General features: G+C 42.2%; 1 protein-coding gene across 1 annotated transcript in view; it reads right to left on the bottom strand.

The window, feature by feature from the left end:
* MAP2K4 (mitogen-activated protein kinase kinase 4) overlaps window positions 1-10,084 on the bottom strand; it is a 115,522-nt gene extending 105,438 nt beyond the window's left edge. The window contains exon 1 of the mRNA XM_063109631.1: window positions 9,925-10,084. Within this exon, the coding sequence (XP_062965701.1) occupies window positions 9,925-10,039 (115 nt within the window). The 5' untranslated portion in view covers window positions 10,040-10,084. The remainder of the gene's footprint in view (window positions 1-9,924) is intronic.
* Window positions 10,085-12,024: the final 1,940 nt, after the last annotated feature.

Raw genomic sequence — 12,024 nt, 5'->3', positions numbered from 1 at the left:
AGAATGCTAGTAAGCCCACAAAAGAAAGCTATGTGGGGTTTTTCCCTCCTCCTTTTTCTCTGTAGGCTTCTCCACCCTCTTTCTTGTGGTCCTCTTCCCACATTTCCCCCTCATTCTCACTCTCTTATCTCAATTTTGAGATCTCTTAACTGGCCGTAATTCAAAACCTACAATTTACTGTATTTACCAAATAAGTGAGATGGCCCACATTAGTTTAAAAGGCTGTTTGGGACATATGTTAAGTGTATATAAAAACAAAAGGCAAACAGTGCTTGATAAAGTAGAAAACAAAACAGAGGGTGTCAGGAGACCAGGATCCCAACTCTAAATGAAACTTGTATCATTTCACTTGAGGCCTAGTTTTCTCATTTATATATAAAATTAAGAATAAAAGACTGGCAGGTTAGCTCAGTTGATTAGAGTTCAGCCTTTTAACACCATGGTCAAGGGTTCAGCTCTGGCCAGCCACCCAAAAAATAAGTAAGTAAATATGGCCTGGCAGGTTAGCTCTATTGGTTAAAGCACAGCCTTTAACAACAAAGCCAAGGGTTCGAATCCCTGTACCAGCCAGCCCAAAAAACAAACAAACAAAAAGAATAGTATCAGGTAAAACAGTGTGTCTAAACCTAATTTTGCCTGTGTAATGGCTCTGATGGGGTTCTGCAGTTTTATCCCTGTTCACCTTCCTCTAGGTTGATGGTAATAACACACAGAGTAACCCAGGGCAGGAGCATAAGTGGTTTCTCACCTCCTAAGTAGTTCCTTCTGATTCTCCGGACATTTTAGATTTCTCTACTGCTGAAAGTGCATTATAAACTACACTATGAACCCACACTAATGTAAAGAAAACCAGAGCTGCTTTACCGGGTCATGTCCATAGACCATGCTACAAAGTCTTCCTTCTGTTACAAGCATGAAGGGTCTAGTTACTTGCCACCTTCCAACTTCAACCTCAAAATTCTGGCATGTGCCTTAAACTGCAGCTACCCATAGTACATCATTATGGCTCTAAAATCTGAAGATTTATTTAAACATGTTCTAAATTTGTATTTTCATTGTACTTAGAGCAAGTTCCACAAAATATCCTGCTGGGTTATTTCCTTACTTTAACTTTTCTCAAACTTAATCAAACAGGAGCCACCCTAATTTAGCAATTCCAGGTTGTTTGCATCATCCAGAATTAGTCATGATTTTATAAAATACTAACCAAATCCTTTCCACATTTTTTAAAATCAGCATCTTGTTATCCTCATATACCAGCTCTTTTTCTCCCTGTAGCCAGTGACCACCTAATTTACTCTTTGGCTATGTAATTAAATTCCATATTAACTTCTCAAGCCTGTTCAATGAAGCATAATATACACAGGAAGAACGACTTACAATTATATGCCTTTGGGCAAGAATCTAACCTCCATGAGCCTCAATTTCCTCATCTGTAAAACAGAACAATACCCAAAAGTATTTTGGATGATTAAATGAGAAAATATATCTAAAATGTCCAACAGAGAGCCTGGAATAGAACAGGTTATTCTCACCATAATCATTATTATTCCTAGTCTCTCCCTCAGGTGAGCAATGACTTCCAGTTGCTCACCAGACCAGCTTAACCTACACAAAACCAGTCCTCCTCTTTTCATTCCCCATCACCTTGGGAAGGACTTCACTTGGGAAGGGCCCTGGGGATCCCCACACTCACTCTCTACACCTCTGCCACAGCCCTTCCTAAGCACAGCCTGGTGTCCAGAGGACTCTAACAGCAGCAAAAAGGTGGATACTTCCCTCTGACAGGCACCTAACCCAGGTCTCCAAGAAACTGCCAAAGGCATTGGGGGGGCCACTGAATGTTGCTTATTTTTTAGTAAAGCCAAGTCAATAAATATACACCGCCATGTCAGATATATATATATATATCTCAGAGATATAAGGGCACTTCAAAAAATTCATGGAAAATGGAATTAAAAGATAATTCAAATCTTTCCATAACTTTTTGAAATACCCTTGTATATCTGGCAACACTTTTCTGTTTCCCCTTTTCAAATTTTGTTTGAGGTATTTCAGGGAAGATTAAAATACAATATAGCTTGAAAAATCTGCTGTGGTGTCCACTTCAATCTTCTTTCCCCGTGGTAGGGAATGATGGGTTGCTCTTGAAGAATCGAGTTGTGTATGACGTAATTGTTTTCTTCTTTCAAAAGGTCCATCATCAGTCATGAACTACTGGCCACTGCTCCCTTTCACTGCGTAGCCATAAGTTAGGCCAATCTTATGACTCCTTGCCCTTGGATCCTTTCTATAAGTACACATTAAACTCCCAACCTTGCTAAGAGTGTAAAGAGACATCTGAAGACTTTCTGGAGTTGGGAGGAAAGGGTTAGAAGGTAACCCATGACCATTAACAAAGTCAGTAATTTGCCCAGATGATAAATTTAGCTAGAATGGCAACATATATTGTTAACTTTTATTCTAAGTGAGTTCCTTTTATATATTATATATAGTGTTAAAAGGATTCTATTACCTTTCAAATCTACACTGGCCTCCTGAGCCAATGCCTAATTAAAGTCTTAGACTTATCAGCCAGCCGCCAACACAATAAATAAATAAATAAAATGAAGTCTTCTACTTTCTTGCAGATTCCCAATCAAAATGTCCCCAGATTCAAAATGTCCCTGTAGACCCTCCTGCAGCAAGTTCAGAACTCTATAACAAAGAGAAATACCAGGAAGCACCAGAACTCCAAAATCAACCCAAAAGGTGGCTGGTTGTTTACAGTTTCCACCCCCAATTGAAACCTAAAATAATCTCTCTTCTATTCCTGAATCTCTCTCACTCTGGCAAAGATTTTTCCTTCAGACCTGAATGGTTGAAATGACTTAAAGAGAGCCTGGAGAACCATAGGAACCTGTGTAACAAAGTAGCAAGAAAAGCAAAGGCTACCCGTCACAGAAGCTGATTAAAACCCTCCTCTACTGGAGCAAATTACTTAATTTAAATGTTAGCTCCCTAATCTATGGAAGGGACTGTGCCCATCTACCCTTAAAGGGTGGTATGAGCATCAATTAGGTAAGGACATAGAAATGAATTGAGTTAACTGTTAGTTTCCCTTCCATTTTCTAAGTTTGAATTAAAGTTTCTCAGGTTGTATCATTTGAGCCATCTCTATCTCCTAGAGATTACATACAAAGGAGATTGACCTGGACTACGTAGGATGGAACTAAAACTACGGAAACTCTACAGACAAATCAACCCAGCTTCTCAAATTAGGCAAAAGAAATAGAGTGAAAAAAGAGAAGTTTACTAAAAAAGAAAACATGACTCAAAATACAGGGCTAACTAATATCCCATCTTAAGTTTCAGCATGCATTTCCTCTGATAAGGTAAATTTGAGGAAAACATAAAATATGTATTCTAAAAGTGGTATGTTTTTCTATTTTTTAAAGTTTAATACTAGGGCTGCTCTCATTTTTAAGGGAACATGAGAGAAATGTAATAAGTGCTTTGGGGGGGACAAGTTTGCTGAACTGGACTTGTATTAGGTTATGTTAAATACGTAGTAAAAGAAATAGTACACAACACACTGGGAAAAGCAAGCAATTCAAGGGTTTAACTCTTCACTGCACAATTCAGTTCTTTAAAATTAAGATAAAGGCACCCTCCTATGGTTCTTGAAAACCACAAACTAACTGGTAAAAATACATAGGTAGGTAGGTGGGTAGAGAGATACAATCAAAGCAAGACATTTCATATATATTTTATATATTCAAATATTATTGGGAGAAAAAAGTACATCAATTTTAAATCTTCCTTCACTTTTTCTTCATAGATATACTTCATTTCATTTTAAAGTTTTGTGTGTGTTTTTTTAAAGCAGAATCAAGCAATCATATTTTTACTTAAACTGATATACAATCACGTGCTGCATAACAGCATTTCAGCCAACTACAGACCAAATATATGATGGTGGTCCCATGATTGCAGGTGTGCAATAGACTATACCATCTAGGCTTGTGTAATTACACTTTATGATGTTTGCACAACGATGAAATTGCCTAATAATGCATTTCTCAGAACGTTTCCCCATTGTTAAATGATGCATTTCTGTATATGAAATGCTCAGCTATGGACAATGGGTAAGGACTGAACAAGTCCAAAAGTTTTCTGTTATACACCTATATTTAAGACCTAAGAAGAAAAAAAAGAAAAACTGCCTAGATCAGCAATTTAACAATTAGAGGCATGAAAAACATACTTTATAACCATTTCCTGTAACAACTACTTTACAAATAGCTCGTTGTTTTTCAGAGTCAATTATAGACTATAACTATTCTAATCACTTAAAGAAAATATTTTTTAAAAACTGACATTTCTTAGCTACCTGAGTAAAGTTAAGGAAAGATTTTATTTTTCCCTGCTTTAAGTCTTCTATAATAAATTTAACTTCCTGTATGTAAGAGTTCTTTTAAATCTATTATATTTTAAGTGACTAATGACTAAGGCGGTTATGTAAATAACCATGTCTAACAACAATCTTTATATACTTATAGATATTTTATAATTTTCAAAGCACTTTCACATGCATTAATTTAATAATGTGATTCTCACGACCACTCTATAAGTTATGTATTATTCCTACCAGATGGAAAACTCCAGAGTTCTGAAAACTTAAGATAATTTCCCCAATGTTACAGAGCTTGTAACTTTAGGCAGAACAGTCACCTAAACCCTGGTTTTCTGGTTCCAAATCCAGTGCTCTCTCCAATTCAACATCTTTTTGTTCCTTATACACTACTATATGCAATGGGAAAGCTAGCTGCTACCAGCTACCAGTGGAGAAGAAATCATCCTGCCTATGCAATCTCACTATAGAATTTGGTGAACTCTGACAAGCTCCATTAATAAGAATATGCTACTCTCCAACATGCCAACGGTGACACTATCTAGTACTATTTGCTATACATAAGCCCTGCTTGCTTGAGATTAATACCTGGAATAGTGGGATCTGCTTCTCTTCTTTTTACTTAAATTGATATATGGTCATGTGCTGCATAATGGCATTTTAGTCGACTGTGGACCAATTATACAATGGTGGTCCCATAAGATTACAGATGGGTAGTAAGTAGGCTATACTATCTAGATTGTGTAAGTAGACTCTATGATGTCTGCACAATGAACATCATTGTATTTGGGGTTTTCTGCTGACTTGCCACAATAAAAATCCAAGCCATAGCTAGAAAGGTTCTCAAACGTTAACTAGTCAATCCCACTGTAAAGGTTAATTCTAGGTGTCAACTTGATTAGATTAAAGAAGGCCAAGAAACCTGGTAAAGCTATCTTTTTAGGTGTGTCAACAAGAGTGTTTCCAACAGACATTAGTATGAGAGCCTCAGTAGACTGGGTGGAAAAGACCCGCCCTCAGTATGGGCGGGAACCATCCAATCCGCTGGGGGACCTGAGAGAACAAAAGACAGAGAAAAGAGGTGAAGCTCTCTCTCTCTCCACTGGTGCTGGGATACATTCTTCTCTCCTCTTGTCCATGGACATAAGAGCTAGAGCCTCTTCAGCTTTTGGATTCCAGGACTTACACTAAAGACACCTCCAGCTTCCCTGGTTTTGAGGCCTTCAGATTCGGACTGAGCCACGCTACCAGAATCCAGACAGCCTGTCATGGGACTTTTCTTCACAATCATGTGAGCTAATTCCCCTAATAAACCCTCTCTCGTATATTTATAACATATCCTACTGATTCTGTCACTCTGGAGAACCCTGACTAATAAATATTCTGGTACCAGGAATGGTTCTAGAGAAACAGAATCTTAAAGATGAATTTCTTCAATTGGTTCTGAAGACTTTAAAAGAGAGATGAGAGTCTGTATCTCTCTCTCTCTATACTCTCTCCCTGCTCCGGCATTTCACAGTATGATACCCTGCATCACTGTCGCCACCACTAAGACCCTCACCAGATGTGTTCCTTGGATTTTGGACTTCCTAGCCTCCAAAACTGCATTCTTTATAAAATACCCAGTTCCATGTATTTTGTTATAAGCAACAGAAATGGACTAATACACCCATATTTTAAGTTCACTAAAACCTCTTGAGCTAAAAAATCATACCACTACACAGTACTCTATCCTAACATACAAGAAATCCCCTGTTAAATTCACCTATGTTGACAAATTACTGATGAAACATTAAGAATAAAAGTATATCTCACAGTAGCTCATTTGAGTATTTTTTTTCTCTCTCAAATGCAAACTCATCCTAATGTCAAATATATTTTTATAAAACCATTTCCCTAGCTTGGCAAACATATCTACATTCTGCTGGTTTTAGTCACCAAAGAACGAAAGCATAAGAACTACTCAACTTGTAAAGGTTGGGTGTGTTTGTAAATGGGTATGAGAAAAAAAAGTGAGTCAGAACGAGTGAAAACACTCAAATATATGAGTAATAAGAAAATTAGCAGCTTATAACATATAGGTCAAGGGTTCGGTTCCCCATGCCAGCCAGTTACCAAAATCCAAAGAAAAAAGACAAGAAAATTAGCAGCTATTCCCCATTACCTAAAGAGACAATGTGAAAAATGCTAAAAGAAAAAAGTGGCCAGATTAAAGCCACAACTGTTAGTATAAAAATGTAACCTAAACTACTTCTGTTGATGACTGTTTCAAAACCAAATTCACTATAATTCCAGCCATCCACCTTCCCCCCACCAGATAAAATGATTGAAACAAATTATAGCTAGACTTCTATTTCACACTATTCACATTGTAATTCATTTGAGAATCCTCAGACCCAGAAAAGATAGATCTGTTTGAAGTAAAATAAAGTCTCATCTAAAATATTCTGAAAAGAATGGCTCAATAATGAAAAACAGTAAAATCAACAGGTTAGAAAGAAGGATAGAACCCAGTAATAATGAAGCTAAAGAAACTACGGGGTTAGGGACTCAATTACTAACAATGAGAGACCATTAATGAGACCATTACAGGTAATAGTACTGTTGCTGCTAATGACAATGGCTAACATGTATGGCACCCTTACTATATGCCAAGTCCCACCTTTACATGCATTCTCAAAGTACCTGTGAGGTAAGCATTACTCCTATTTCCCAATTGAGAAACTGAGGCTTGGCGAGGTTAAGTACCTTGCCCATGTTGACAAAAAGCTTAAATCCTGGCAAGGGGATTCAAACCCAGGACTCCACAGCTCTGGCTCTTAAGCATTATGATACCAAGAAAACAATGTTCCCCAACTTGGCCTCAAACATCAAGCCATGAAAAAGTACGCAGGGTTAAACAGTACCCAGAAGAGTACTTATCACACCAGACATCCAATGCCACTTGGATAAAACGTATTCCATGTGTCCAGTGTCTGTTGGATGAAACATATTCCACATGTCTCACAATCGAATCCTGTTGTCTGGAAGAGCAAGGTCATTAACAACTCCAAGAAAGGCAGTTTTTGGGGTGGCAAGTAGAAGCAGATTGGGGGTCGGGACTGGCATTACACCTAACATCTTCTAAGGACCGCTCTCTAAAGCCAAAGAAGGTCTTTGGCAGATGAAGGAAGCATGTGAGGTTTGGCTCCAACATAACAAAAAAAAAAAAAAAAAAGATCCTAAATTGCTGCTTAAGCTCAAGCTTTATAACTTGGATTGTGCTAGACAACATCTTGAGAATTTCAAGCACTTCTCTTCATTCTGAGTAATCAAAAGAGGTTCAAGAACAAGATATAACATGTTCCTGAATCAATCAAAGATAGCCACAACTCTGATAAAAAAAGAAAGTTCACCAATAATTCAAAAAGAGGTCTTAGGTCCTTCTCCCTTTTAAAATGGGTCCTGCCTATTAGAAAGTTTAGTTTACTGGGTATCAAAATGGGGTGGGTAGACACGGGAGAGGAGAATGGAGAGCATCAGAATAATTCCTTAACCACATGACTTACTTTGAGTTCCTAGAACACTGCAAGCTCCTTCCTGCTTTGGAACCTTCACACACACTGTTCCGTCTGCCTAGACCCCACTTCTTCTAAAGGGTCAGTGTTCCAGACAGGCCTTCTCAGACCATTAGATCAAGCAGACTGCCCTCCCCCATTATCATCTATCACAAAACCCAGCTTGTTACCCTCATAACACTTTTCCCAATTAGTAATTTTTCTTATTTACCCGCATACTGTCTTCCCTCTCCCATCCTCATAGGAGAGTAAGCTCCATTAGAAATGGGACTGCTCAATTCACTCTGCTCTAAATATTCAGCACTAGAGTATTATGTCTGGCACTCAGCAGATACTCAATATTTTTTGAACAAAAAAAGTAAATTTATACAGCTTTTTCAAACTGTCAGCCTCCCTGCTCCCCACCCCCCCAAAAATGAGTTATTTTTATAAGTTTTATAAGTCACCTATTTTGGACAAGCAATACAATCCTAAACCATCATTTTGCTGTTTCATTTCCCCCTACACACCAACTAGACTGTAAAGCTGTAAGATCAGGAAACCAATCCTGTACTTCGTCTGTATAAAGTGCTGTGCAACGTAGTGGGCATCCACTAACTAATTTAATTTAAATTAACTATGTTAGGGTCTGCACAGAAAGTGTCCTCTGAGCTATGACATCATTCTGTCTATATATCTATTACCATTTTTTATGCATATTAAAATTATATCATGGGCAGATAATCCTTTACAGGAATGTAAATATGAATAAAATTTTGTCTCTGCTTCTGGAATCACGGTATGCTCTCATAAACACGAAATATTCAATAAATGCCTGTTGAATCTAACTAAACACAAGGAGCCCTTTAGGAAGAGTTTAATCAAAAAGTAACCACGGTCATACTGACTACCAGGGATACCCCGACCCATTCTGTTAATAATTCAACATAAGCAGTTTGCCGAAGTCGTCAAAGGATTTCTGAGATTCCCTGTTTTAAAAATAGCATTACCACTCAAAATTCCCCAGTAAACTTAAGGAAATGATCCCTAATAGGCTCAGGCCTGGAATTTTCACAACACCCCCTGTCAAGAGCCATACAGAGCTAATAAACATTCCCAGGAGGGAAAGCCATTAATTAGGAAAGCTGGTCAGATGTCCAGACTCTATAGTATCACTCTGACCTTTGCCTTCCCATTTCCTGTATCTCTCCATTTAAACCGAATTCAGTCCTTTACTTTTATTTATTTATGAATGTATGTATTTATTTTCTGCATGCAATGCGAACACAGAAATCCCTGGCCTCTCCCAGGCCAATGGCTGTCTACCTACCACACAGGTGGCACAGGCCTAAGCACCCTCCCGCTCCTCCCAACGCACAGAAACCCTGCAAAAGTTTGGAAACGTAGGTTCCCACAGAACCGCGGAGCCCACAGGTCGGCTTGGTGGTTCGGCTCCATCTGTGCACTGGCGACAACCAAGCCGGCCCTGAGCGGGGCCCCACTGCGGCGCGGGGAGCCGCGCTGGGGCTGCGGGGCCGAGGGGCGCCGGGCCGGGGACGCCGCCACCGCCTACCTGAGCGGCGTCAGGGACCGACAGCGAGGCCCGGCGGCGCCTCCCGCCCAACCGCAGCCCCAGGCCGGCGCATTCCCGGAAACCGAGGCCGGGCGGGAGCCAGGTAAGGGGCGGCCGCGGGGGCGGTCCCGGGCCAGGTGGGCCCCGCGGGTCGGCGGGGGGGAGCCCGGCAAGGCCGAGGGGCAGAGCTCAGGAGGAGGCCGCGGCCGGGGCCTGCGCGGGCCGGAGCCCGCATTCAGGCCGGGCCGGAGGCGGCCGGCAGCGGGGCGGGAAACCGGGAAGGAGGGAGAGAGGGAGGCGCGGGCGGGCTCCGGTGGCTTCCTCAGCCGGGTCCGGGGGCGTCCGCGGCCGCTCGGGCAGGCCGCGACGACGCCGACGGCCGCGCGAGGGGGCCAGGGTCTCGGCGCGGCCGCGTTCCTTACCCTGCATGCTGCTGACGGCCGGCTGGCCCGGCGCCGGACACCCTACGGAGCCCGGGGTGCCGCTACCGCTGCCACCCCCGGAGCCGCCGCCGCCGCTCGGGCTCGGAGCCGCCATTGTTGGGAGTGAGGAGCCGAGCGGCGCCGCGGCGGCTGCAATGCAGCAAGCTCGGCCTCTCGCACGACCGAGGGGCGGGGCCTGCGCCCGCCCTGGGCCCGCCCCGGGAACGCCCCCGACACGCCCCGGACACGCCCCCGTCCGATCCTGACGCGGAGCCAGCAGCAGATGCTGAGATGCACAACACATCCAGGTCCGAAGGCGTAAGCCCGAAAGGCAGGCGGGGGTCCCGGACCACGGCTGCGGGCCCGTGGGCCTAAAGTGGTTCGCAGAATCAGGAGTGTGTGTCCATTTGGGGGAAAAGAGGGTACATAGTTTCATCATTCCCACGGAGGTCGTCAATCCCAAATCCCCTTCTTGGAATGTCAGAACCCAAAATCAGAACAGTTAAAGCTGTAAGGGATTCCCAGAAGTCATGCTTCTTGTCCAGTGAGTGACGCATCGCTTCCAGAGGGGAGTTAGCTATAGCTGTGGTGTGAGTCTGCAGCTCCTGTTAAGTCCTGCCTAATACCCCAAACCTCTACACTGCCCTGTGGGTCCTAACGGGTGGTATTCAAAGTGCTCTCCGGGGACCCAACCCAAAACTACTGAATCAGAATCTATGCTTTAATAATATCCCCGGGTAATTTGTAGGCACATTAAATTTGAAAAGCACTATTTTAAGCACCTAATACTCCCTGGCCTCCCAAAATATTCTATCTACATCACCATCTTCCCCTAAACACTGAATTTTCTCTCCCAAATCCTCTACACTTTATGAGACCAGCCTTAGTCATTATTATAAATTATATAAAATAACAACCCCAAAAAACAATGTCAGATTTCTTTCAGTGCTCTGCACAGAGACTTTGATTTTTAGGAAGGCAGCAGCTGAAAGCAGAAAAATAGTCCTCTGTGAGGCTAGGAGTTTGTGGGCCACCAACAATGTAATTAGAATGGTGAGACACGGGTTTCTGGACAGAGGCATCTTTTGCCTATAATAGAATGACTAGCTATCTTACATTCCCAAGTTCAAACCATGGAGCTGGATGTTTTCTGCCCTTTAGAAACATTGCACAATCTATACCAGGACTTCCTTCTCAAAAGGCCTTCCATCCAGACCTTATCTGATGCTGGAATTTCCTCATAGCATGTTGGAAATGTGTCCTAGGTCAAAAGAGCCCTGCCTGCTTGCTCCAGTCCCAACCTCATCCATCACCTTGATAGCTTGGATCCTTATGGTGGCTAGCATAGGGCTTAGGGGAAGTCAACTGGGGAGGCAACAAAGATAAAGGTGAGAGCAGGTACTTGTGCTTAAGTGGAAAGCCTGCCCCATTCCAGTCAACAGAACTTTCCTACAAGGGCCTAGCTGACTGCGCAAGATCTGCAAGTCCAGGTCTTTACAGACATTGCCAGATCCCCATCCGAGAATCAGTAGCCCGTGTTCTTGTTAGTCCTGGGGTGTGCTAAATGTGAGGTCTTTGAAGGAGCAATCTTATCAGAACCTGAAAGGAAAGGTTCCCGTTCCAGTTGTTCAGCCTAGAGTACTGACTAAATATTCTACCCACATCTGTGTGGTGCTGACAAAAAGAGAAACAATAAATGGCAAAGAAAAGGAGAAGCTGTGGTGGCTCCCCAACATTTTCTCCTTTTAAGGTGCAGGTTGGAATTAGGCTTTCTTTTCTTTTCTTTGGGGTTTATATTTTAGTGCCTGGAGGAGTAAGTATCAAAAATCCATTGAGGGGTGGCCAGTTAGCTTAGTTGGTTACAGCGCAGCTTTATAACACCAAGGTCGTGGGTTTGGATCCTCATACTTGCCAGCCACCCCCCCCCAAAAAAAAACTCGAATAAAATACTTCTTTCAAAACATCAGCGCAATTTGCCAATTATTAGAAAGGATGGATGCAGAAAAACAGGGAAACTCTCACCCCTCCTCCAGTAACATAGTTTTGCTTTTCCTTTGGCTTGACTACTTTGGCATACAGGGAAAAGGCGTCAACAGCCCC

The sequence above is a fragment of the Cynocephalus volans genome, chromosome 10 (genome assembly GCF_027409185.1).
Source record: "Cynocephalus volans isolate mCynVol1 chromosome 10, mCynVol1.pri, whole genome shotgun sequence".
NCBI classification, from domain to species: Eukaryota; Metazoa; Chordata; class Mammalia; order Dermoptera; family Cynocephalidae; genus Cynocephalus; species Cynocephalus volans.
Note: the sequence above shows the minus strand (reverse complement) of the source record. Positions and strands in the feature narration are given on the sequence as shown.